General features: G+C 52.3%; 1 protein-coding gene across 1 annotated transcript in view; it reads left to right on the forward strand.

Moving 5' to 3' along the window:
- Positions 1 to 26,769, forward strand: part of VWA5B1 (von Willebrand factor A domain containing 5B1) — a gene marked incomplete at both ends in the record, with an annotated part of 35,521 nt that extends 8,752 nt beyond the window's left edge. Inside the window, 15 exons of the mRNA XM_084244098.1 lie at positions 3,103 to 3,279; positions 8,178 to 8,288; positions 9,958 to 10,160; positions 10,547 to 10,661; positions 12,080 to 12,265; positions 13,462 to 13,651; positions 14,413 to 14,603; positions 16,553 to 16,754; positions 17,151 to 17,462; positions 19,486 to 19,623; positions 21,887 to 22,018; positions 23,410 to 23,472; positions 24,060 to 24,129; positions 24,657 to 24,774; positions 26,263 to 26,769. Coding sequence (XP_084100224.1) covers positions 3,103 to 3,279; positions 8,178 to 8,288; positions 9,958 to 10,160; positions 10,547 to 10,661; positions 12,080 to 12,265; positions 13,462 to 13,651; positions 14,413 to 14,603; positions 16,553 to 16,754; positions 17,151 to 17,462; positions 19,486 to 19,623; positions 21,887 to 22,018; positions 23,410 to 23,472; positions 24,060 to 24,129; positions 24,657 to 24,774; positions 26,263 to 26,769 — 2,715 coding nt within the window. The remainder of the gene's footprint in view (positions 1 to 3,102; positions 3,280 to 8,177; positions 8,289 to 9,957; positions 10,161 to 10,546; positions 10,662 to 12,079; positions 12,266 to 13,461; positions 13,652 to 14,412; positions 14,604 to 16,552; positions 16,755 to 17,150; positions 17,463 to 19,485; positions 19,624 to 21,886; positions 22,019 to 23,409; positions 23,473 to 24,059; positions 24,130 to 24,656; positions 24,775 to 26,262) is intronic.
- Positions 26,770 to 27,014: the final 245 nt, after the last annotated feature.

Below are 27,014 nucleotides of genomic sequence, written 5' to 3' on the forward strand. Positions count from 1 at the left end.
GACTCAGTCATGCAAGACAGTTAAGTTAGATTTAATAGCTCGACCCCCCCCCCCATTTCCTGCTGGACTGATTGGCAGAGGGTGATGATGAGAGGCAGGGGGCAGAGGGTGTAGGGGAACATGTACATGGCTTATCACTCACATCATCCTCATTGTTAAAGTACCCACTGGAAGCACCTGTTTGCGAGGAGGGTGCCGGGAAAGGTAGATGGCTCAATGCCCATCACATCAACCCCATGTTAGAAACCCCACGGGAAACACCTGCTGTCCCAGAGGGGCTCCCCACCCCGATGAGTCAGTTGGGAGAAGAGGCTGAGTTGGGGGTGTCAGCACCAAGGGTGCCACTGAGGTCTGAGAACTGCAAGCATGCAGGCAAGGGGAGGGCACAAGGAGTGTCCTGGACATGCGGCTGGCTCCCCTCCTGCCAAGCCTTAAATCCATTAACTCTAGGACCGCTAAAGCCAATGAGAATTAACTTATCACCTTGTGCTGGTTATGCAAATATGCTGCATTCTCACGAGCTCCAAGGATGACAGCCGTCAGCCCCAAGCTGCTAAGCAGAGATGAGTTCATTGTAATCAGATAATGGCAGCTCCAGGAGACTTTGGAGAATCCTGAGCCATCCATCCTTCTGAGAGAAGAGAATCCAGGCTCCCAGAGGTGGCTCCTCTCACTGGCAGATGCAGGTGTTGCTGCTTGGGTTGGCTGTCAAGAGAGCAGGCTGGGCAGCGGCTGTTGGCAAGGAGCTCCATGTGGGAAGGAGAGGCCGATTCCTTTTCAGGGAGGGAGGCGGGCATCCAGAGGGCGAACATCAATCAGGAAGAGTGGGTAGGACAAGCTGTCAAAAACTGTGATTTAGCAAAGAGGGGGCAAGTGACACCAAGGGAGACACTATGTACAAGAGAAAAGAATGCAGAGAGAAGCAGAGACAAAGAGAGAAAAAACGCCCCAAAAGTTACAACAGCCATCAGCGATAGACAAAAGGACCCACACAGATTCATTGTTTATTCGTTCAATAAACACTAAGTGCCCGACAGATGTCAGTGCCTGGGGAGACAGCACTGGAAATAACACATTCTTGTCCTCATAGTTTACATCCTCACACAGGGAGAGAGCCAAGAAGTGAACCAATGATCCAGATCAGTTTGGAGAGGGCTGAGAACTGGAAAGAAAAAAGGAGGATATGGTGACGGGCGGTGAGCCCTGGGTGCTGGGGAACCAGATGTTCATAGAATGTCTGAGAATGCGACTTGGTGGATGATGACGAAGTAAGTGGCAGAACGTGCAGAGACCGGGAAGCAGAATGATGGTGACATGTCTGGAAATAGAAAGGTGGGCAGTGTGGCTGAAATGTGGGGAGCAGAGTGGGAAAAGGTGAGATGAACAGGTAGGTGGGGGCCAGGCCACCGGGGGCTTCATAAAACCATGGTGTTGTTATGAGAGGAGGCTACTGGGTAGGGGAGCGTGACCAGAACCACCCCTCTAGCTGCTCTGTGTAGGATGGAGCACAGGGAGATGCAGGAGACAGACAGAGGCCAACAAGAGGTGATGGCAAAGCTCTAGGAGGCAAGAGACCATAGCAGCCTGAGCCTGGTGGTAGCTATGAAGGTAGACAAGAGGACAAGTTCAGGGTGTATTTTAGTTGCAGAGTTGCTAATCCTTTGCTGAAAGAGTAGATATGTGGGCGGGGGTAGGGTGGGGAAGAGGAAGCAAGAACACCTCCTAGGTCTTTAAGCACCTGGGCAGGTGATAATGTCACCTACTGAGTTGGGGAAGGGCCCCAAAGGACAGACTCAAATAGAGAGACAAATAACCCGGGTAGAGACCCAGAGACAAGTGCATGCAAAGGCAGTCAGGCAAAGAGACAGAAAACTTCGGGGTGGAGAGAGAGAAAGGCAGAGTGACGAGGAGAAGGGAGGTGGTGCAGAGTGGGTGGGAGCGCCAGGAAGCTCAGCTGCAGCCTGTGGGGCGAGGGAACGGGAGGTCTCATGAAAAGGTAAAGAAAGATCTATAGCGCTGGCCTGCTTCATGCGTGCGAGTCCATGTCTGTGCCAGGCACTAGGTTAAGTCCTAGAGATGCAAAGACACTCAGGCAGCTCTTGCCCTCGGGCAGCATGCAAGCTAGAGGGGAAGCAGAGAAGGCCTGGAACCCCCACCCCAAACACCCATGACAGCTGCCTTTGGAGACGACCACTCTGCAGGGGCTGCGTTTAATCCATCCCACTGCGAGGTGTGTACCCTCGTCCTCGCTTCCCGGGGGAGGAAGTGAAGTCATGAAGTCCCGCTGGAAGATGGGGCAGGCTTTCCAAAGAGGAACCATCTGAAGACTGAGTAGGGAAACTGAGCTCACAGCCAAGAGGGGCCAGAGAGTGTCTTAGACACAGTGTGAGCAAAAGCCCACCGAGGACTGGCACAGACGCAGGCTAGGGCTCCCGTCCACGTGCCCGCTCAGCTCATCCTATACCCACCCTGAGAAGCCGGGGACACTTGCCCACTTTACAAATGAGGAAGTAGGGCCTCCCCGGTGGCGCAGTGGTTGAGCGCTGGGTTGCGAGGCTGCCCGCAGCCTCTGCAGTGCCAGTTCGATCCCCGGCTGCTCCCCAGCCACCGCAGGAGGGTCCCACATGGTGCGCAGACCTCTCCTGCCGCCCGCTGCTCCCCTCAGCAGTGTACTTCAGTCCTTCTGTCTGCTCTGCTCCCTGCTCTGGCTCTGGTGAATTCTCTCACCCTCCCGCGCTTCTGACTGTACCCAGTGCTTGTATAAATAAATAATAAAAAATAAATAAATAAAAATAAATCTTTAAAAAAAAAAATGAGGAAGTAGACCGGGAGAAGAGAGACTTGCCCAAGAGGACACAGCTGGATGGTGAGAGCTGGGACGCAAACCCAGGTCTTTCTGCCTCCAAAGTCTACGCTTGCTCTTCCCCTGCGAAAACCTGGCAAGCGGAGGAGCTGGGCACAGCCATGCAAGGGGTCTTTCATGCAGGGTGTAAGTGGGATTGGGCAGTGCTTGGTAAGTAGAGGGGGGGACAGTGTAGACCCCCAGGAGTAGCTTTGGAGCCCTTGAATGCCCAAATGAGAGTGTGATCCTTTCTCCTCCAGACAGAAATCATCCGGAAGCGCCTGCACAAGGACATCCCCCACCACTCTGTCATCATGCTCAACTTCTGCCCCGACCTTCAGTCGCTGCAACCAAACCTGAGGAAGACCCAGGGGGAGTTCATCTTCCTCATCGACAGGAGCAGCAGCATGAACGGGACCAACATCCACCATGTCAAGGTACCTATACGGGGACCCCTGCTCCAGGACCAGAGCTCCGGGGTGGATCAGCTGTGCTCCCCAATTTGACCTCTTCAGCACTTCTGTTCCAAGCAGCCCTCCTTCCACACCTGAAGCCCTTTCCTAAATCACTGCCCGTGGCTAAGAGAAACAACGACCACTTTTTTATTTTTATTTTTTTATTTTTAGAGGCATGTTTTATTTATTTATTTATTTGTTTGTTTGTTTGTTTGTTTGTTTGTTTGTTTTTGTTTATACAAGCACTGGGTACAGTCAGAAGCACGGGAGGGTGAGAGAATTCACCAGAGCCAGAGCAGGGAGCAGAGCAGGCAGAAGGACCGAAGTACACTGCTGAGGGGAGCAGCGGGCGGCAGGAGAGGTCTGCGCGCCATGTGGGATCCTCCTCTGGTGGCCGGGGAGCAGCCGGGGATCGAACCGGCGCCGCAGAGGTCGCCGGCAGCTTCGCAACCCAGCGCTCAACTGCTGTGCCACCGGGGAGGCCCACGACCACTTTTTTAAAATCAGTTTGCACAGAGACCCCCAAACTCAACTCGCTCCCAAAAGAAGCCCCTGTGATGAGCCGCGATAGAACTGCGGCCTATTTACGAGGGACGCAGGCATGCAGTGTTCCCTGGGATTCTACAAAGCTCTGTGACGTGGCTGTTCTGGCTAAAACACCTCGCTAGTGGAGGAAGAGAGAGGGACAGAGAGGAGAGGAAGGAGACAGATCTGCTGAGGGACTATTGTGGGTCAGATCCTGTGCAAACTGCCAGGATGTTTAATCCAGACAGCAATCCTATGAGGGCATCACCATTTCCCAGTGGGAAACCTGATCCTGAGAGTTTGAGTAATCCACCCAAGGTCAGGCAGCTAGTGTGGTCTAAGAGTAAACCTTTGTCGACTGTTCCTAATACCTGGCATCAGACATTCTTTAGACGTGGCCCTTGCCATCAGAATAGAATTCTACACCTCTCTGCAGGGGCCGCATTTAATCCATCCAACCGCGAGGTGGATACCCTTGTCCTCGCTTCTGGGGGGGGGGGGGGAGTGAAGTCATTAAGTCCCGCTGGAAGATGGGGCAGGCTTTCCAAAGAGGAACCATTTGAAGACTGAGTAGGGAAACTGAGCTCACAGCCAAGAGGGGCCAGAGAGTGTCTTACACAGTGTGAGCAGAGGTGTAGAATTCAGAAGAAAAGATTTGATTCATCTTTTCTTTGAATGCCTAATATTTTTAAAACCCTGTCTTGGGGCCTCCCTGGTGGCACAGGGGTTGGTTAAAGTCTCGGTGCTATCAAGCTATCACCAGCCACTGTGGCCTGAGTTCAATCCCCAGCCAGGGAGCTGACCCGCATGGCGCAGCAGACCTCTCCTGTCTCGCCCGCTGCTCCCCTCTGCAGTGCACTTCACTGGATCCACCGATTCTGCTCCCCTCTCTGTCTCTGGTGGAATCCTCTCACCCCCTGCACCTCTGGCCTACACCCCACTTCTTGTATCATAAATAAATAAAAATAAATCTTTAAAAAAAACACACCCTGTCTCGGCCAGCTAGGAAGACAACAGATTGTAAACGCAGTTCCTGCCCTCAGGGAATTCAAGTTCAAGTTCAGCAGACAGCCCCGCTGACCAATCACGCCTGGGACCTAGTGTCACTGAGACTTCTGAAGGAGGGCAGAGAAAGTGTGACGATGCCCTCCCCCCCATATCCAGAAGCGTCTCATCTCCCTCAGGAGATTATTCACCCCGATTATAGCATTTTCCAACCCTCCCTCGTATTTTTAGTTGTGCAGCTGTCTGTTCCCCCTCTGAAGTTCTGAACTCATTAAGGACAGGACCCGATCTTTCTCATCTATGTCTCCCCGTGGGGCCTAGCTCTGTATTTGTGCATAAAAGGCCTTCAGTCGCTGTTTATTGTGCTGGGTAAAGGACCAGAGTTCAGAAGCACAAGGGACGAGGGAACAGAAGGTTCTGCTGTCACCTGAAATTTCCTCTCTCCCCCCAGTTTGTCCCTGGAGCAAACTCTTGTTTCCAGGACAACAGGAGCAGCAAGGAGAGGGAGGGGCAAGGTGGGATCTGTGATACCAGCTAAACCCTCATGCTTGTTAAAGACTGAGCTTTGTCGTGAAGTTTGACAGAGCAGTGGTCCATGAAACCCGAGTTCCTGTTTGAGTGACACGGACTGGCTGATACCTTCTCCCAGCCCTGCCCACCATCCAAAGCAAGCCCTGGCGTGGGGAGCTGTCCACAATGCTGGCGTGCTGAAGCAGAGGTCCAGGCCTCTGTGGCCGTGTGGACTCCCTTCTCCAGCTGCACCAATTTGTACAACGTCTGTTCAGTTATTCTAAGGTATCATGGGACCGCAAACCTAAGATATCTATTAGAGGACATTTACTCTCTTTTTCCTGCCACTCGCTAGCTAAGAAAACTGCATCCCTTAGAGGCTCAATGTTTTTCCAGCATCACAGGGCTCGTAAAGAGGCTTGAGTTTTCCTTATCTTGGCTCAGTGTGTAGTGCTCCTTTCCACTATGCTTCCGCGAGGGAACCATAACACTCTCCCACCAATAAAAATTCTCTTGTCCGAGTATGTCATTTCTGACGTGTGGCTTCATGGAATGAGCACTGCCTTGTTCCAGGATCAGTTCTGCCACCGATTTGCTATCTGACTTTGGATGAATTGATTCTCAACTCTGGGCTTCATTTGCCCTTTTTGTAAAGTGAGAAGGAGGATTAATTGAGGGCGGGAACGCCTATGTCACACACTCCTCTGTTCCCCCCTCCCAAGGCCAGGCAGCCATCAATAATTCACCGTCACGGTTTCTTTTCATGCTGAATCTGGACTCAGAGTCTGTATCTTCCTAATCTTGGGATGCTGAGCAGTTGCTACCAGTGGAAATACATTTCCTGAACTAAAAGTCTTTCCTACCTTTAGGTTCCAGATTCTCTGACAATAAATTTCTCTGCTCTCCATCCCTTTCCTCTTGGAGACTCTCACTGGCTTTTCCAGTTCAGCCCCCTGAACTGAGCTCAAGGTCATCTCTTCACAAATGGCTTTTCATTGGCATAAGCCATCCTGCTAAACACACACACCCCTTTTAGAGAAAGACACCGAAATTACTCAGGCCACACACTCCTTTCCCTACTGACGATGAGGCCATTAGGGGATTGCTTGGGTCATTAATTGTGGCCCATTAGGTTGATATTTTAGGAAAAACTAGGCATGGGGAGGTAGGAGAGAATAGAAACCCAAACAGTCATACCAAACAGGAAAGTTCAGCCAATTTAATTTCCTGCAGCCGGTCTCATTCTTGAGCTGCCACCAGCGGCCAAAGCCATGGTTCTAAAAATTCTAATAGGTGTAAGCAGAGGCAATCTGTACGGATAAGCAGCGTCTGCCAGCAGAATATACATTAGCGGCTAATGAAAAATACCAGATATTGACTTGTTTTGTAGAGAAACAACATGTATTGACACAAGCAACAAAGAGACTGAGAACATTCATGCTTAGTGTTGACCGAGGGGGTTGGGAGGGGGCTGCAGGTGGGAGACTGGTAGTCCATATGGTGTGAAAGTTATCAGGATCCGTTTGCAGCTGTGTTCTTCTAGATTCTGGAGTTTAGCAGTTTGTTTCCCTGAAGGCATGCTGAGATCCCCGGGGTGCCATCAGTAAATGGGGTGCAGGGAGAGATCTTCATTTCCGAGCTCAGATCTTCATTTCCAAGGTAGAATCAATGTGGACAGGTCTCAGAGCAATATTTTGAAAGCCTCCTATTCTTGGGTTTTGTGATCCAGTGTAACTGCTTAACAGGCTGACCTCAGTCTCCTTGTCTGTAAAGCAGAGGTGTTAATATTACTGATCTCACTGGATTGGTAATGATAACCTCTCACTGGATGTTTACTACGTGCCAAGCTGAGCCTCAGAGGGGTGATCTAAGTAGCCCAAGGTTAAGTTAGTCATACCAAGGTGAGATTTCAACCCAGGTATGTTCAAATTCCAAGTGTATCTTCTTAACCACTATGCAATAATATGTTACAGAGCCAAAATGAGATAATTAATATAACATGCTTAGCACAACATCTGGCACATAGTAATTGCTTGATATTTATCATTGCATTATGTCCCTCTCCTCCTCATCAATATCATCCCTCCTGTCATCTCCTCTACCTTCTCTCCCTCTGATTTTTTTCAGTAGACCTTTTCCAAGGTCTCCTCTTGTTGACAGTAAAGCGGTTAAGGCTCTTTGATGTTCACAGACTCTGGAGGCAAAGCAAAATGTGTCTGAGACCCGGCTCCTCCATTCACTACCTGGATGCCCATCACAGGCCTGTGCTCACCCCCTGGGCCTCCATTTTCTCTGGTATAAAACGGGATCTTATGATGCCCACCTCAGAGGGCTATTGTGACGATCACGTGAGGTCAAGGGAGCAGAGCTCATCCTGGGCATTCAACAGACACGAGCTCTCTGGTCCTGAGAGATCTGCCCCTAGTTCGTAACAGTTATGTCGAGTCTGACGCAGAAGCCCCTGGATGAGAGCCAGGAGCCCGTTCAACCCCGCGTGACTGGGGCCAGGCCGCCTGTCTCCCTTAGACGTCAATCCTGTCTCGGCAGAAGGGAGTGGGTGCTCCCTGCTCTCCCTACCCCCCGGGGTCGGTGGGAGGTGAGGCGGAACCGGCAGCCTTGCCACACAGATGAGATTTATGCCCATGGCTTTGGTCCAGCTTCTGATCAGCATCAGCGAGTTACTTGGTCCTGGGGGGCAGTTACTTGGTCCTGGGGGGCAAGGCGATGTTGGGTGCAGACAGAGGGGTGAAAGCCCTGCCTGGAGGCTGCTCGAGCAAGCACATGGGCACAGGGGAGTCCCAGCTCCTCCCAAGTCCTGGACGCCCCTTTCCTGCCTTTAGGATGCCATGTTGGTAGCTCTCAAGAGCCTCATGCCAGTCTGTCTCTTCAACATCATCGGGTTTGGATCCACGTTCAAGGCCCTCTTCCCTTCCAGTCAGACCTACAGTGAGGTAAGAAGGGACCAGCTCTGGGGCAAGGAGGGGGTGGGGCGACAGCAGAGGAAAGCAGGGGAAATAAAAAGGAGGCCACCCAAAGGCCTGCGTCAGAAGCTGTCCACCCGTGGAGACCTAGAGGATGCCGGGAGCGGAGAACGAAGCGAGCCTGTGTCTTCCCAGGCAGCCGTGTGACATCTCAGCCTATTGACTTCCCTCCCTTTTAAATTATGTTGGGCAAAATATGGTTGTGCACAGAGAAAGGGGGTACAACGAAGGGATAGAGGGAGGGTAGACCCAGACCCGCCATTTGGTCCCTGTGCTGTAAGGATGATAAATAGGTGCAAGGCTGAGCTAAAGGGGTGGCAGAGTGGGCATGGGGAGGGGGCAAGAGGGAAACTCTCAAGGCTCAAGCTACAATTTGGAACAAGGAGACTGTCACCTGAGCAGCGTGTTCAAAAGCAGGTCTCCTGCCCCAGCCTAGGAATGGGGAGGAGGGGGCGAGGGAGGACAGCAAAGATGAGGGGCAGTGAGGAGAGGACCTAGGGACACTGCATTAAAAATAACTCTATGGGGCTTTTTAAAACGCAAAAACCAAATATACTGATTGTCCCACAATTTTTAAATCCAGTAATCGAAAAGAATTTTAAAAAAATTCTCCCTTGATCACATTATTTGAAAAGCGAGAGAAGAAAAACCACTGTTAGGAGCTTAGCATAAATCCATCTAGACCTTATTCTAAGCATTTACACACATTTTCAATAAAGGTAGGATTAGATCTCCCGGGCTCTGCTGTGACCTATTTTTCTTGCACAACAGTCTGTCGTGAATGTATGTGCGTGCTAGTGAGTATTTATCTATGACACGATGTTAATAGCAGCCCAGTGCTTTATATACAGATGGGCTGCAACTTATTCAACTCAACCCCCACAGCCGGCTATTTCTGTTGTTTCCATTTTTTCTCTAGTCATCTTTGTAGCAAAGACTTTGCTTCTAGCCTTAATGATTCCCTGGGGATAAATTCCTCGTCTTGTGGCTCTAAGGGGGCATTACATTTTAAGACTTTTGATCTATGCTGTTACCCCAAGCGTGGGGTTGCAAGAGCACCTTCCTGAGACAGGCCCAAGCAGACAGCTGACGTCCAGTGAGAATCTGTCCTGGCCTCGAGACATCCATCCAGGGCTAGAAATCCTGGCCGGTGGGCTCCACCACACTGGTCCAGGAGGGAGAGACCTGATGCCCAGACAGGGGGTGATTTCCTCCAAGCATCCTAGGGAATCAGTGCCCCAGTCAGGCCGAGATTTCCAGACTAGTGGTCTAGTGTTTTCCACCACACCACCTGCCTCCCTCATCAGAAAGAGAAACCGCATTTGTGCAGGTAATTAGGAGCGGAGTGGGTTACTTTTTCCAGGCCTTTTATGTAGGAACCAGGAAGGACAACGGTGATTTAATGCACCAAGGATAGTGGCGTTTCAGGCATTGGTAGGGGGAGTTCCTGGGCACGCGACAAAATGGCCACCTGTTCTTCCTGTGTCTGGGGAAGAGATGAGGTGGGGAACATGAGTAGATTCCAGCGAGGCCAGACTAAGACCTGGGGAAAGGGAGGACTCATCTTCCAGGGGACTTGAGCCTGCGCCCTCTGGTGACCAGGGGGACTGTGTTCCCTCCCCGTGGACCTTCTCTGCAGGAGAGCTTGGCGCTGGCCTGTGATAACATCCAGAGGATGCGAGCTGACATGGGTGGCACCAACATCCTCTCCCCACTCAAGTGGATCATCCGGCAGCCAGTGCACCCGGGCCACCCGCGGCTTCTGTTCCTGATCACCGACGGCGCCGTCAACAACACGGGGAAGGTGCTGGAGCTGGTGCGGAACCACGCCTTCTCCACCAGGTGGGCACAGGCTGGAGGTCTCGGACTCAGCTCTCCAGGCTGCCCTCCGCTGGCGCTGCCAGAGCCGTGGAAGCCTGGGAAAAAAGGACCCTCTAGTGCTTTGCTCCTGGACTGCGTGGCCGACTTCAAAGTTGGCCTTTTCCTCCCCAAATTCAGAGATTCTAGAGAGTAGCCCAGAGAGAGGAAATCCTTCTGCCCCTTTGACTCCACGCTGGGTGGGAGTTTAGGGGCTGTCGATGTGTGAGTGTGAGCGCCCCTGGGCCCCCTTCCTTCTCCCTCGCCCCTGCCTCAAGCTAGGGCTGGCTCTGAGATAGCCCAGCTGGATCACGCTCCGTCCCTTTTCCTGTCAGGGCAAAGATGGCAGCCTCTCTCCTCCCCTCCCACAGGTGCTATAGCTTTGGAATCGGACCCAGCGTCTGCCGCAGACTGGTGAAAGGGCTGGCCACTGTGTCCAAGGGCAGCGCTGAGTTCCTTGTGGAGGGGGAGCGGCTGCAACCCAAGGTAGGCCAAGGGCCCGCTTCCCTGCTGGTGCTGGGACCTCTGAAGCCCAGACCACTTGTACAGCAACTCAGTGGTGGATCTGGCAATTCACCCCAAATCTGGCAATTCACCCCAAATCAGTGTGGCCAGCTGTCCACTGGCCACACTGCATCCCAGAGAGGACCAGAGAGCTGAAAGTCACAAAGCAGGCGGCTCCTAGATCTGGGGTTCACCCACTGGCAGGCAACACCGGAGACCCTAAAGGCCTCTGTGGATGTGGGTTTGTGTTTTGGGCCATTTCTGGCCACATTACTAATGAGGTCAAATGGTGATGGCTCAGGAGAATGTAAAGGACCCCCCCAATCAAAGAGGCTACAGTCCTCTATTTCCTGCACAATTACTGCAGCTCTTAGAAAACTTATATGTCCATCCAGGTCCTCCAACGACCAGAGGCAGAGCTGGGGTAAAGAGGACAGGAGGTTTATTGGGGGGTACTGATTTATAAAAAAGTAAAGAGGAAGCAGGAGTAAAAACTCTTCAGTTTGCGATATAGATGCCATCACCTTGTGAGCAGAGGAGGAAAGCGAGGTTGGTCACACAGGCCTCAGACTGCAGTGCAAGTCTGCAAGGTCTTGGCCCATCCCCTGGGGTTTCTGGAGCAAAGGCCACCTCTCGGCAGGCCATTTGGAGCTGGGGTAGTGCTGTCTCCACCAGGCCCAGTCACAGCCTGCGGGCATCCAGGGAGAGGTGTGGCTTTGGCTCAAAAGCTGAGGCATTGCGTCTGGAGTCTTGTCACCCAAATGTATTCCTTGCTGCAAACGGTGACAAGTCTAGAGACTTCTAGACACAGGGACCAGCTTTTGTGTCTTCCTTGAAAGCGATTTGAGAGGACACCTCCATGACTGCCACAATTCCCAAATCATTTTTCTCCAGCTTCAGAGTCCATCAAAGGGCATCAGCCTCGGTGACACTAGTTTAGACACTAAACCAGCGCTGGTTTCTACCGAACACCCATTACACAGTAGATACTTCAAATCCAGTATTTCAGATAATCCTCCCAACTACATCAAAAGCCAAGGATGACAAATTCACTTTAATAGAAGGGGAAGCTGACCCAGGAAACAAAGTTACTTGCACAAGATCACTATCCAGTCCATGCTTCGACAAAAACTTTCTGCGTGCCCCAGGTAGTCACAGCCCCGCCTTGAGTCTTGAATTTTCCATTATGAAAGACTAAACTTAGAGAAGATCTGGTCCAAATCTGACATTCTAGGAATCTAAGCAGCTCACAGTTCACTGCTCGGCAAGTCACCCCAGGGCCTGTTTTCCCTTCTCTGCTCACACCTTCTCATGCTCATACCCACAAATGTGCACCTCATCTGTATATACCCCCTGCTCACACATCCCCCCAGCCTGTGTTCTGGCCTCCCCTCCAACAGATGGTGAAGTCCCTAAAGAAAGCCATGGCGCCAGTCCTGAGTGATGTGACTGTGGATTGGATCTTCCCAGAGACCACCGAGGTCCTGATCTCACCCGTGAGCACCAGTTCCCTCTTTCCTGGAGAGCGACTGGTGGGGTACGGCATTGTGTGTGATGCCTCCTTATACATCTCCAACTCCAAATCTGTAAGTACTTTGGAAATTCCAGGTCAACGGAGCTCATAACCCATGTGCAGCTTTCTTAAGCTGGAAAGACTCTTCATGGCAGCTGAGAATGAGTTGGATCTGGATTCACAGTTGTGGGGTACAGCTGCAGGTCATGGGTGTTTGTGACACTACTTGGGTGGTGCTACTATCTCAATACGTGGTTCTCAAGATCCTCTGGAGCACAGAAGAGTTTGGGGAACACGCTTAAAATGCAGACTCCTAGCTCCAACTCAGGTCTACTGAATAAAAATCTCTGAGGGTGAAGTTCAGGAGCCTGCATTTTACATGATCTGCCCCCACAATGAATTTGATGAGTGATTCCATTCAGAACAACTGCACTCAGGTTTCTTTTCTCATAAACTCTAGTTAGATGAGTTTTTTTTTTTTTTTGTTTATGGGGATAATTCTCTTGTATGTGATAGCAGAAGTGGGATAAAAGTGAGAACTTATTCAAAGGGAAATGGAATTCTTGCTAAAATGTGAGAGATTGCCTACAAAATTGCTTATGCACCTATTTTCCCTCTTCACTCCCCCTTATAGGCTTGTTTTGTTTTTAAGCAAGAGCCAATGTCTAGAGGGCTTGGGTGTGTATAAAATGAGTGAAATGGACTTGCAAAAGTAGAAGGGGGAACTAGAAGTGAGGTATGTCATCATCACTGGGTTCAGTGTTAAAGAGGCAGTAGAAGTGGTGAAGAACATGGCAAACTGGATGGAACATAGCCTCCTACTCAGCCCCACCCAGGCCTGGTGTCTATGTGTTTCCAATCTTTCAAGAGAAGTGAGAATTTTACGTGAAATTTCTAGATTAGCTAATGTTATAACAGCAAAATGTCCTTATGCTGTGTGTGTGTGTGTGTGTGTTTTCATATCCTGAATAATGGTACAAAAGGAACAGATGATTAACTTTGTTTATTTATTTAGAGGCAGGAGTGACCTATAGAATTACATTTTTAAATGTTTAAATATAAGTAAAAATATAAACAACATAAGTGATATGAAAAGTCAATTCTATCACCGTCTCTTACACAGAAGTCTAAATTTATTTTTCCTATTATTGCGGTTCTTCAAAGATGGACCTTCTACCACTTCATTCCACACCCTTTCTGCCCTGGGGCCTCCTTCCTGACATGCCTGACTCCTGGCCTCTTTTCTTTCCTCTCTCTCCCTCCCTCCAGGACAAGAAGCACCGATACCGCATGCTGCACTCCCAGGAGTCCAGCAGCTCTGTGTTCTACCATTCACAAGACGAGGGGCCCAGCCCAGACAGTGGAGACTGTGCTGGAGAAGGGCGCTTGGGGGCTCCCTTAAGCCTGAAGCACGCCAAAGGTGCCAGGCCATCCAGTGGAGACTCTACCTCGAATTGTGGTTAGTCTGCTGCCCTCTGTGCCCCACGCGCTCCTCCAGGGAGACATAATTGCTACATTTTATTGATAGACTTAATATGTGGTGAGCTCTTTCTATTTCAAAATCTCATTAAATAGCAACTGCAGAAATGAGAACTGTTAAGCCTATTTGACAGATGAGAAAACAGACTTGAAGAATTTAAGCAATTTGACGAAGTCCATGAAAGAGGTGGTGTGCGGATAAAGGGTCCAGACCTAGCTGCCTCCCAAGCCTCTTTACAGTGTTAGTTGCCATTTGGAGAGTAGTTACCAATCATCTACTAAGACTAAGTACCAAGAACCAGCATAAGAGAAGATGGGGGGGAGGGGCGTTAATAAACTGCAGGTATCCTGGGCAAAGTAGCATCTGGTAAAAGATCTCCACAAAGACATAACAAAGGGCATTGTTCTTCCAGCTGCAAAGTTAGGGAAGATCTCAGGCAAGAGAAATTGCCAAATTGCCTGAGCAAAGATTCAGAGATGTGAGGCCTAGAAACACATACACAATTGTTTACTCATCTAAAGTGTGCTTAAACCGTGTGGTCACTTGGAAAAGGTGCAGAAAGGAGTAGCTGGGAAGACTACTGAGGGCCAGGCTTGACAAGGCTTTGAGGCATCTGCACCTGTTCTGGTAGGCAAGCAGGGGAAAACTCAAGAAGTCTCCAAGCAGGAGGGATACATGCAAGGCCCACGTTCCCTGCTGGCGCCTCCCCTGACAGCTCCCATGTCCCCATCCCTGCCCAGGTCTGGAACTTTCCCAGCGACGGCGGGCATATAGCACCAACCAGATCACCAACCACAAGCCCTTCCCAAGGGCCCCCACGACCAGTGACCCCACAATGGCTGCCAGGAGATACCCGCTAAGAAAAGCCAAGCTGCAGGACCTCACCAACCAGCCCAGCCCGGATTCCCCTCGGTGGCAGATTGACTTGCAGGTACCCTCAGGGCAGGTTGGAGTGGGGACAGGCCATAGGCAAGGAAGAGCTGTATCTCCTTTAACCACAGACTGCTCATCTCTCCCCCTCCCCCTGCTTGGCTTCTTTCCCAAGCAAATCTTTCACCAACACACTTGTGCAGATGCACAGGCACTCCTGAGCTCGTGTGCACACACACCGTGCACACACTCACTGCAGACTCTGGCTGGGTGAAGGACTCCATCTTAGACTTATCTGTTGCCATGGAAACTCAGTAGCGTCTGTATCTCAGTGTGGTGGTGATGGTGAGGCAGGGGCAGTGGGAATTCCCATCTGAGGAGCCAGGGGTCTCAGGGATTCCCTGGGAGCCCACAGCCCTGGCTGGACAACAGTTCGCACTGGTCATCCTGAAAGTGGCTAGTCCCTTTTATTTCCCACACCCTTGTTCCATCCCCAGGACCTTAGGCCCCAAGGAAATAGGAAAGAAGTCCCCAGCCCCTGGCCCAAAGAGCCCCCATCTAATGGGGAGGCACAGTCCCCTTCCCAAAAAATACTCGACAGAGATGATAAAGCCCCCATAGTTAACTGTTGGCCTAAAAGACTGTTACCCCTATTAAGTACCTTTGCTCCCCTATCTCCTCCCCTTTTCAGGCAGAGCTACATGTTCCCAGAGGCATACACTCATTTTAAATTAACTCAGTATTCTTTAATTACAAAAAGCAATGCACACGCAGAGAACAGAACAGTTGCAATTTACTTTCTTAAAATGTTTTATCTTGGCCATCTTCCATATTCGTATGAAGAAATCTGCTTTTCATTTCAATGCTCTGCTGTGCACCATTGCATGGACGTACCCACACTGACTTGGCAACCCCTGAGGATGGGCATCTAGGTAGTTTCCAGACTTTCACTTTTATAATCAGTACTGCAACAAATACCCAGTACTCACACACAGTTGCTTCCTCTGTCTTTCCACAGCATTGAGTTCCTAAAAGAGCAACTGCTGGGTCAAAGGCGCTTGCATGCTTTCAGTGTTGACAGTGCATTGCTAAGTTGTTCTCCTGCAAGCATGTATCAGTGCACAGGCCCCCCAACACTCCATGAGCAGCTTTGCCCCCCTCCCACATGACTACACTAGGTACCACCAAACATTTAAATATTTGCCAGTCTGGAAGATTAAAAAAAAATCATAACTTATTTTAATTTAAATTGCTCTAATTTTTCACTGGGCTGAGCAATTTTTCATGGGTTTATTCGATACTCTTCATGAACTGCCTTCAACCCACGAGTCTATTGAGTTCATCCACCACCTCTCTGCAGTGATTTATAAGAACATTTTCTTGAAAATGATCTTTGTTGTGCCTATTATAAATACATTTCCCAGTTTATTCCTTGCTTTCTGATGTTTTTTGTACAAGCCCAAGAATAGACAGATGAGATCCATAAAATAGAACAGAAAGTTCAGAAATGAAGCCAGATGTACCCGAGAGCTTTGTAGAAAGAGAGGTAGTGAATTGATAAGCTCAATGAATGAGTTGTATTTAAAAAATGAGATTTGTGGGGTATTCAGAAAAATCCAGGAAGAGACTGGTTCCTATTTCCTTACACCAACATAAATTTCATATGAATCAAAGATTTAAACAATCAAAAATAAAATCACAAAAATTCTCACTCTTTTTGAGCGAGAGAGGCTTTTTAAGCAAAGCTTATGAGAAGACATAAGGATAAAGGATTGATCATTTCATCACATGCAAAGTTTTAAACTATAACAAAAAAAAATGAGTTCACAAGTATTCATCATAGTGCTTTCCCGTGGTTTGGCTTCCCCCGTGGCTTCAGATTATCCGTGGGGGTGTTTGCTGGGGTTCTGCAGGAACAGTGGGCCCCAAGGACAGCTATGCTGGGGGGTGGAGGCTGGGGGGGCCAACACCCCAGGAGCTCAGCTGCCCCTCTTCCTCTTACATTTCTAGCCTTTGCTGGACAGCGGCCATGACCTGAGCCAGGGCCCCAAGCTCCGAGGTCCAGGGGCTCGCAGGCCCTCTCTGCTGCCCCAAGGCTGCCAGCCCATCCCACCCTCAAGCCAGGAGCCACAGGCCTTGAACACCACGAAAGAACAGACTCTGGGGTCCCAAGGGAAGCCTGCCTCAGACAGCCACAGCCCTGGGGATGCTGGTAAATGTGGGAGAGGTGCAGGATCCTGCTGGGGACTTGGGGGAATGCCGGGCTACCAGGCGGCAGATGCCTGTGTCTGTGCCCCTGGGTGGGGGCTGCTGGGACTCATCCCTCCCTGAAGACTTCACTAGTCTCACTCTTTCCAGGCAACCTGGCCTTGGCTGCCCCTTTGGCTCCCAGAGGTCCTCTCCCAGCTGCATTCTTGCTCTGAGAGTCCCCATCCCACCCTATGTGCCCCCCACCAGCACTGCCTCCTGGGAGGTGGCTCTGCCCCACGCTGGTGACAAGCCCTCGCCACCCCCCACCTGACCTAGGCAAGGTGCTGTCTGTCCCTGGGGGGTGACCGAGACTGTACTGGCTGAGGTGTCTGCTCCGTTGCTGTTCCTCCGCCCGCAGAGCCACCCCATCACCCCTCCTCGCTGGAGAAGGTGATAGCAGACTGGGAGCCCCCAGCAGAGTGCGCCCCGCAGGGCAGCCCCAGCCGGCCCTCCACCCCAAGCCCGGTGCTGGGCAAGGCCGTGGTCACGGGCCTGCGCGACAGCCAACGCCTGCAGTGGGAGGTGAGCTTTGAGCTGGGGCTCCCTGGCCCCGAGCCCGGGGGCGCGCGCCCCTTGGACCTGTGGAGCGAGACCTTCCACCACCTGGCGGCCCGCGCCATCATCCGCGACTTCGAGCAGCTGGCCGAGCGCCAGGGCGAGATCGAGCAAGGTGAATGCCAGGGGCCGGCAGCCCTCCTGGGCCCCGGGCGCTGTCCTCCCGCACCCCGCGCCCCACGATCCGCCCTCCTGCCCCACCCCGCCCAGCCCCGCCTCGCAGCGCCCCCACCCCGCGCCCCACGCCTTATCCCGCAGGAAGGATGGATGGGTGGTCAGCTTGCCCCCCCCCCCCGCTTCTCCAGCCCCCTCCCCAGGCGGGCTCCAGCCCCCACCGTCTCCCACGGCCCTGCCACGGCCCCCAGGGCCAACTCCCCTCCCCCACCGTGCCTCCCGACCCCACCCCTTGGCTCTGGGCCCTTCTCTCCTGCTCCCCAAACTCCGCCCCTGCCTGGAGAGCTTTCCCCGCCCTTTGCTTCCCCCCTGGCTACCAGTCCCCTCTCCTCACTGCCCCCCACTTCTCCCGGCAGACTTCGGGTAGGGCTAGGAGCGGGTGGTGTGGACGCGCCCATTGCACCTGCCCCACTCCCCTGGGCCGCCCCACCCCGCGCAAGGCCCGGACCCCGACCCCAATGGCTCAGTCCATCGGTGGCGGTGGCGGAGCAGCTGAGCGCCCCGCAGAGATGCCACAGCCCCCCAGACCTTACTCGCAGGGAGCGCTTGACACAGGCTAGCAGGAAGCAGCTATTAATCAAATAATTATACACGTAATTAATTGAGTGCATTTGTCCTAAGTGCTAGTTAGAAGAAATGTAGGGATTCAGAGATTGTTTAACAGCCACGGCGAGACAGCTAATTTAGTTCAGGAATCGGGACAAACTTTGCAAAAAAAAATAATAAAGTGACTCCTGGGATCTTGATGGAGCACATTGGGAGACAGATACCAATCAAAATAGAGAATATTTGTATTATTAGGTATAGGGTTATATATTGTATTTTGTAGTATTTTTGTGCAATATGTGGGTTTTTTCCTTCCCATGAGCAGACCTCATTTGAGTTCACCTCCACCTGTCACTCCCTTGCTGATCAGGTGAAGGCCACAGGTTCTGTTCTGTTTCAGGTTCTGTTCACCTGCTCTGTGGAGGGAGCCTGGGCTCTCGCACCCCTGGGACCTGATCTCAGGCCTTTACTAACTCACTGTGTGACCCTGTGCTCATCACTCCCCTCCTCTGGTTTTCAATTTTCTCTGCAAGATTGTCCCAATGGACAACTATGCAAAAAAACAGCTAAAGAGAGTTCCTAGCCTTGTTCTGGATCCCCATCTATTAAAGTATTTTAATAAGCAAAAAACCTACTTTGCTCACGACGCTCTTCAGCAGTGCACAATTGGGGATATTGTGCTTCTCAAGGCTTTGCCTGTTCCACGCATGAAGCATATGAAACATGAACTGGCTGGGGTCATTTTCAAAGTTGGACAAGTCATAGACCCAGCGGCTGGAAAGCCCTGTGCAGGTACCACCTAGCTGAGGAGTCCAGCCAGTGAGGAAACCACCCACCTACCCGAAAATCTGAAAGAACCTGATAGCTCTCCAACACCCCGAAGGTGGATTAGAAGGAGCAAATTTACAAATTTCCTTTATGGAAAAATACATTTTTTAAGTTTCATCACCAACTGTCCAGTTCTCTTCCAATGTTTATGAAATAGCTAAAGTAAATGCAGAAAGTGCTTGTTATAATTTTTCATTAAAAAAAAAAAAAAGATTGTTCCAATGAGTCAGGTGGATGGTCCCCAAGCACCAGCTAGGAGACTGAAATTAACTCTGCAGCAAGGTTCTCATCAGACACCTACCTACCACATGAAAGTAGAAAATACTGAGGGTTTGTGCTTATTTTAAATAACACTAAAGTTATTTAAAGGAAGGAACTGTTTTATTCGTAGGTGTCTTACCTCTTTTACATGAAAATGTCCTGATGAAATGATGATAGAAGTTAATAATGTAGGGTTTTTTTAATGTCCTTAATTAGCAAATCGGCGTTGTTAATCCCAGAGGTGCCACACCCTCCTTTTAGCTCCCAGAGCCTCTACATCTGGGCAGCCTCAGGAGCCACACAGTGACCCCCACCTTCTCCCTCCACAGGCTCCAGCCGCCGCTACCAGGTGAGCGCCATGCACACCAGCAAGGCCTGCAACATCATCAGCAAGTACACGGCCTTTGTGCCTGTGGACGTGAGCAAGCGCAGATACCTGCCCACTGTGGTGGGGTTCCCCAGCTCTGGTAAGATAGTGGGGAGCCCAGCACCAAACAGCCCCAGTGAACTGGAGAAGGGGGGGCTGGCATTCAAAGCAGCACAGACCTGCAGGGAGGAGTACAGGGAAGGGTTGGGGAGCAGAAAGACACCCCCCAAATATTCTGGCTGCTGCAGGAGTGGGGTACCTATGAGCCCCCACCCACTGCTCTGCAGAAAGTTATGCCCTTTCCCCACCAGATGAATATGGCTGTGTTGTACTCCAATTAGAACAACGATATGAGCTCACTGTAGAAAAATTCCAAAATATAGAAAGATAGAAGAAACTGGAACTGACAGTCTTCGGGAAATGAGCACTAATTACCTCCTGGTGTGATCATCCTTCCAGACTTTGGATATCTACATGTACAGAAGCCAAAAGACAGATAATTTTGCATGAATTGGGTCATACCGATATGTGCTATATTTAAAATATAGGAGTAAAAAATATGTTTCTTTGAAGATGAATCTATATCATCATTTTAATAGCTGCAGTATACTTCACTGCAGAAAACTGTCATCGTCACCATCATCATAGCCAATGAGACGGTGTTCCAAAGCTCTATATATACATACACATACGGGTAATCATTTCATCCTCAAGACAGTTCTGCAAAGTAGATGCCATCAGTCCCATTTTACAGAGGGAGAAACAGAGGCAGAGGGGTTAAGTGACTTGCCCAGGGTGTCACAGCAGCAACGGGCAGAGCCAGGTTTGAAATCCCAGTGGGTCCAGAGTCTGTGTCTTTCCCAACCCTCTCCACTACCTCTGAAGGTTTCTCAGAACCTAGTTAACCAGCCCCCTAGAACTGGGTCCTCCACTAGTTCCCCTCTGGATCATTGCAAGTGACACTGCAGAGAACATCTTGCTGCACAGAACCTCTTTGTGCACCAGACAACATCTGGTTGTCTCCTCTGTGTTATTTAACTCTCAAAAGTAGGATTGCGTGGATACGGGGCCGCCTATTTAAAATTGTGATGTGTGTTACCAAACCTGCCCTCCCGAGGGTCACTGCCATGTAGACCCTCACTAACATGTGCTGTTCCATAGATTTCTGAACCTGACAATCTGATAGGTGAAGAATCTCTCTTTGGAGGAACTTCTTTAGCTTTCCTTAGGAAACCTCTTTCATCATGTGTTTATAAACCTTATGTGCTTTCTCTTTCCAGAATTCCGTGTTCCTTCCTTTGCAATTCTGTTGTTTGTTTTTAGCAGACCTCCTTAAAGAATTGTATTTGGAAACAAAATGTTTTCCTCTTTTCCTTTCCTCATCCCTCTTGCTAGCTCCCTCCTCCTCTTTTTTTCCTAATCTGTCATACCAAAATAATCAAGGATGCCTCTCCCCTCTCCCTGCCTGCCTCCCTCCATTGCTCTCATTTCAGACTCTGGCCAGCAGCCCGGACTGTGGCTCCACTGGGCATGCTCGCCTGCCCTGTGTCTGCCCCATGGGGCTCTGCCATCCTGAATGACATCCTCATTCAGGCTCTCTCCTGCCCACCTATCTTGAACCATCCTGCTGACCTCCTGCAGTGCAGTCTGGAGGTTCTGGAAACTGGTCCCTGTTTTAACCCGATTCCCCAGACCCCTAAGTCCTGGCTAGCACTTCCCAGCGTGTGCTCCAGGAAACTGGAAGCCAGTTCCCTGTCTTGTCAGTGACCATTCAGTATAAAACTAGAAAATATCAGATTAGGAAATACATTTCAGAACTACTAGGTTAAATAAACTCAAAGCTTTCTTTACTGCAGAACTGCTAAGAATGGTTGGTAGGTGACTGTCTATCAAAAGGCCCAGAGAATGAACCACAGTCAGCAGGTCCTCCAGCGCACTCCATTTTTAAAGAATAATTAACAGACTAGTAGGACCGTAGTAGTGTGGGGCTCCCGGGACACACTTCAGGGTGCTGTGGCCTCAGCTCTGTCCCATGCATCCCCCATTGGTGATGCCCTGGGACTTCAGGGGGCTCTCCTGTCACTGCTTTCTGAACATTATCTCAGAATAGCATAGTAGGTATTATTATGCCCATTTTCCAGGTAAGGTAACTGAGGCTCAGAGTGCTTGGCACCCCACCAAGCTAGGAAGAGAGGGGCCTGGGCTCAAACCCAGGGCATCCTGACTGCAGAGCTCCTGGCCTCACCTGCGCATGCCCTCCTGCCTTTGGATGATGGACAGACTGAAGCCAGAATGGGTCTTGCCAGCCAAGGGAAGGACCTCACATTGGTGCCCTGTGACCCCTTCTTCTTGCCCTGGTGCAGGCCCTGCGCTGCGGACGTTCGGCTGTCAAGGCCTGACCCGAGGGTGGAGGAGCACCTGCCCTGGCTTCGGACGGTCACAGACCTTGCTCGGGGAAGACTTGGCAGCAGGAGATGACAAATGTCAGAACCTAAGTAAGAGCCTCCTCGGCGTGTTCTGAAGTCTGGGCCCCTGAGTGACAGCACCTCCTGACTGAGCCTCCCCACCCCCCAGGCCTCTCTGAATCTGCACTCTGAGCCTGGCAGGGCCAGGGCATGGCCAGGACTCCGGGGCTCTCTGAGGCCTGAGATGCACAGAGGCGCTCAGCTGACCGGGCATGCCACTGTTAACCCAGCTTTGCAGGAGCCAGATAGCAGAGTGCCCGTGTGCCTGACCACCCCCCACCTCTCCCCTCTCAAGGTCCGCCAGCCCCCGTGGCTGTTCCTTGCTCCGACCTCTGAGTCCTCCCAGGCCTGAATGCCAGGAAACCTAATAAGTGAGGAAAGAAGCTAAGAGGCAGTTCCATCTGTCTGGTTCCCACCATCTGCTTCTTTCAGAATTCCCAACATCTTCCTTTCAGCCTGATTTCCTTGTGCCTACAGCTTAGGTCCTTGAAGAGCCACGTGTGAGATTGTTGTGACCTTGCACTAGTTCACAGGATGGCTTTATTTATTTATTTTTTAAATGTTCTTTATTTTTTTAAATAAATTTTATTTTTATATTCCCCATACAATTGCAACCCCCTTTAACCCTCTGAGTCCTGAATGTCAGCCTGTCTTTCTGCCCTAAAGACAGCCTAATTGCTCTACTAGTCCCAACCCCTTCCCTCATGCCCTCGGCATACAATGAGGATCTCCTGCTTTCTTCCACGCATGGGCCACTAGCCCAGCCACCAGATATGGGAATTGCTTCTTACCTGGGGGATGAGAAGTGCTCACAGATTATGACGGACCAAGAAGGAAAAGGGGTTCAAGCAGGAGGAAGCCCAGAGGATCCCTTCAAATTAAGTTCTGCCAACACCTTGGTCCCTCAGCCTCTGAAACTGGGGGAAAGCTTCTCCCCCAGCCTGGGCCAAGCTGGGCATCCAGTCTGGAGATCTCTGATCTTCCCTTTCGTGTTCCATAGCTCAGCAAGCGTCCTTGTCACAGACCCCTTCCTTCCCACTGTCCCCTGGTTCACATCCCGTCTACGACTTCTAAACTCTTACTGAACCCCAGGTCCTTCCTGCCCCCAAGGATGACACTGACTGACACGCACTGAGAGACTCTTAGGTGCTGGGGCCCAGCTCCTCAACCCATTGAGAGAGTTGACTTTCCCCGTCAAGAGGTACAGAATCCGAGGCTCAGGGAGGTGACGTGACCTCCCGTGGCGGAGCAGCGGCGACACTGTTGGAAGACGAGACCCATCTGAGCAGCCGTGGAGACCCTGGCTTGCTCCCCCGGCCCACCCCCAGGAACTGTGATTTCAGACCTTCTCTCTCATGGGGGTCTGGGAGGAGAGAGAGGGGGTCCAGGAGCTCAGACCTCACTGGCTTCCTCTGTTGTAGATGTGGAGCAAAGCCCCAGCGAGCCCACAGCCCTGGGCCGCGAGAAGTACTCCACCGCCGAAGGTGAGCGGGCAGTCGGCGCTTTCCCCTAAGTAAGATGAAGGGAGTGGTTGCCTGGTGGGCAGGAGAGCGTGCTAGTCCCGCGAGTCTTCAGCGGTTCATCATTCCTAAAAACATCCCTGGGGGACATAAGCAGGGTACCCGCGATTTAAAGATAAGGGAGCTGAGACTCAGAGGGGTGAGGGGATTGACCCGAGGTCTTGCAGAGCTAAGCCGGGATCAGATCTCTCATTTCCTGCTGAGGTCCAGCCATTCTGCCACCTCGCTCTGCTAGAATTCTCCGGCATGTGCCAGAAACTCAGTGAGAGGGGTTGGTGGGAAGCTGTCACTGTCCCCAAGGTAACCTTCCCGAATTGCTCAGGACCCCTCCAAGGAAACTTGGAGGCCAGACTCTTACACGTGGCCCCCCACATTGCAGCCCACCCATACCCACTGGGTCAGGAATGGCACAAAGCCTAATGATTAGCTTGGATCCCCAGAGACATAGGGGAGTCCCTGTCCCTCTCTGGGCCTCTGTTTCCCCAGTTGTGCCGGGAGCAGTTGGACAGGGTCACCCCGCAGACCCCAGCTGTCATTCTGTGGCTCCCCAGGTCCCCTGCGCAGTCTGGCCACCAATACCCTTTCTTCACTGAAGGCCGCAGACTCACTTTTTGGATCCAGGTAGGTGGGATTTGCCTTGGAGGACAGTCTACCAAGCCTGCTTCCCTGGGGCTAAGCCTGACCTGAAGGCCAAAGCCAGATCTGGTCTGCCATTTAGACAAGATGAACAACATGAAAGGTGCCCAGAAACCCCGCCCCCTTCACCCAGAAATTCCACTGTCTTCCAGTATCACAAGTGGCAATTCCCCTTGGCATGTTCATGTCCACCCTGTTCTTAGTGTTCTACATCCCTCATGTCCATGGTCCTTGCAAATGCCAGGCCTCCTGGGACAGACCATCGCCCTCTGGCCTGGACCAGGACATGCCATCCAAAGAACACAGCATGTTCCGTGTCCAAGCCACTGCTAACTCACTGAGTGACCCCCCCAGCCTCAGTTTCCCCAGCTGTCAAATGAAGAGGTTGGTGGAGGCCATGTGTCAGATCCCTTGGCCCTGACTTTCAGAGGCTGCTGAGTGGGCCCTGGGGGTGGGATGACCAGGGACTACTGGGGCAGACGTGACCACTCTGTCCCCCTCCAACCACACAGGCTGAACGTCAAAACATCGAGGCTGCTGACGCGAGCAACCAAGGGCTTCCTGGGCAAGCCGCCCGCCAAGGCCCCCGAGTCCACCCAGGGGAGTCAGAGCTTTGACTACATCCCATTGGTGAGTGCCCCAGACCCCAGAGCTCAGTCCGCTACCCTGGGCAGGGGAGCCTTCCAGGCAGCCCCCACCTGCCCCTCCTCCTCCACAAAGGGGGACGGACTAGCCCTTCCCACACAAGCAGCCAGCGGCCCACCTGCTCCCCTTCCCCACCCACCCGGGCCTGGGGGTGGCTAGATGCCAGCGCCAGCACCACAAAAATTCTTTGCAATCTGCTGTCTTCACTTCAAAAATTCACGGGACTTGCCTTGTACTCATGTGTGTGTCGTTTCAAGACAAAAATAAGCCTTGAAGTGACTCACATGAGTAGAACTGACACCCCAGGGACGTGCACCTTGTCTAGTAAAAGGCTCTGCAGACACCCCAGCGTGCAGGGCAGGGCAGAAGCCCGGGTCTGCAACGGATGTCTCTGAATGCAGGCGCCCAGGGGCCTCGCCCTGCTGCGTGTGTCTGGGGCCCAGCAGGACCAGGGGTTCAGAGGGCACAGGGAGGGGGCACGTTTGAGCGCCCCTGCTCAGCTGCAGGCCCAGCACACCCACGTGAGTAGTGTGCTTTGAACTCCCACCTGCCCTGGGCACTGAGCACTGTCCGCGAGCTCACTCGGCGTGTGCTGAGCCAGGCGGTGCCAGCCCTGGGAGACTGCCTTGAGCTGAACAGACGTGGTGCCTGAGTTCACGGCACTAAAGTGTCCACCTGGAACACAAACAGGCCTTCTGGCCCTTGGGAGCTGTGATGGGAGAAGCTGGCTTGTTACAGACAATGGGAGGTGGGGCGGCGAGACATCAGTCCCAGTGGAGGTCAGTGAGGAGTCCGCATGGCCTCTTGAACCAGGTCTTGGTTAAGTCCAGACCAGAAGGCTGCGGGAAACAGGCAGGAGCCGGGCGCCTGGAGAATGGGGTTTGATGGGGGAGCGTCCAGAACAAACCAGCGCCCTGAAAAGCATAGTTTAGACCATTGCGAGAGGAAATTGAAGCCACAGCACAGATGACCTCTGAAGAGTGACTGTGTTCTGGGCTTTAAAAGGCCCCTGGGGTGCGGGAATGTGGAGAGGGTGGGGGAGGGGACGAAAGTGGACACTGAAATGGGGCAGGAAATGGTGGGTGACAGAGCTGTTTGGAAAATAGACCTGTTGGGACTGGGGAGCTGGTGTGGGAGGGAGGGAGGCCGAGGTGAGTGGCCCAGGGTCTGCTGCAAAGCCGTGGCCCGTCCCCGTGGCTGAGCTGGGCCCCGTGGCTGAGCTGGGCCCCGTGGCCAGGACCCCAGGGAGGCAGGGAGTGAAGTCGTGGAGCTGGCTTAGACAGCGGTGAGCTTGCAGCTGTGGGCCGCAGCACGGAGGCGCTCAGTGAGCCTGGGTGTCCCGGAAGTGCTCCCCCGTAGCAAGGCAAGCCAAGCTGGGGGAGGCGAATGGTGGCTTCAGTGGGGCCTGACTTCGGGATGGCCTGGGGCTCCACAGGCTAAAGTTGAGGGCCACTGAGGGGCTCCCCCACACAGGTCTGTCTGCAGCTGGCCTCTGGAGCCTTCCAGCTCAACCAAGCCTTCTGCGAGGCCATCCAGATCCCCATGGAGAAACTCAAATGGACCTCGCCCTTCACCTGCCACCGAGTGTCCCTCACCACCCGCCAGGCTGAGCCCAAGACGGCGAGTCCCCAGCTGTACAGCAGCCACTCACCTCGGCACCCCTTCTACGACAGCTACTCTTCAGAGCCTCTGGCTGAGGGCAGGCCAGACTGGGAGGCCAGGGCCGCCGCAGAGCACACGGGGAAGCTGTGGGCCACCGTGGTGGCCCTAGCCTGGCTGGAGCACAGCTCAGCACCCTACTTCGTCGAGTGGGAGCTGGTAGCCGCCAAGGCCAACTCGTGGCTGGAGCAGCAGGAGGTGCCCGAGGGCCGCTCGCAGGCCACACTCAAGTCATCCGCCCGCCAGCTCTTTGTGCTCCTGCGGCACTGGGATGAGACCCTGGAGTTCAATATGCTCTGTTATAACCCAAATTATATGTAGTGGGGCGGGAAGGGAGGCAGGGCCGGGGAGGGTGGGGCGGAGGGGGCCATTTGGACCTGGTGGGGACCTTTTGAAGCTGCAGCCAATATAGTGGCCTGGACTGGCAATCAGGAAGTCTGAGCTGAGTTCCAACTTGGCTGCCACCTCGCTGTGCAACTTTAGGCCAGCCCTGCCCCTGTCTGGGGTTCAGTTTCCCCATCTGTGAAATAAGTGGGTGAGGTGAGGAAGTTGTACTGAATCTTTAG

The sequence above is a fragment of the Talpa europaea genome (genome assembly GCF_964194135.1).
Source record: "Talpa europaea genome assembly, chromosome: 9".
Taxonomy (NCBI): domain Eukaryota; kingdom Metazoa; phylum Chordata; class Mammalia; order Eulipotyphla; family Talpidae; genus Talpa; species Talpa europaea.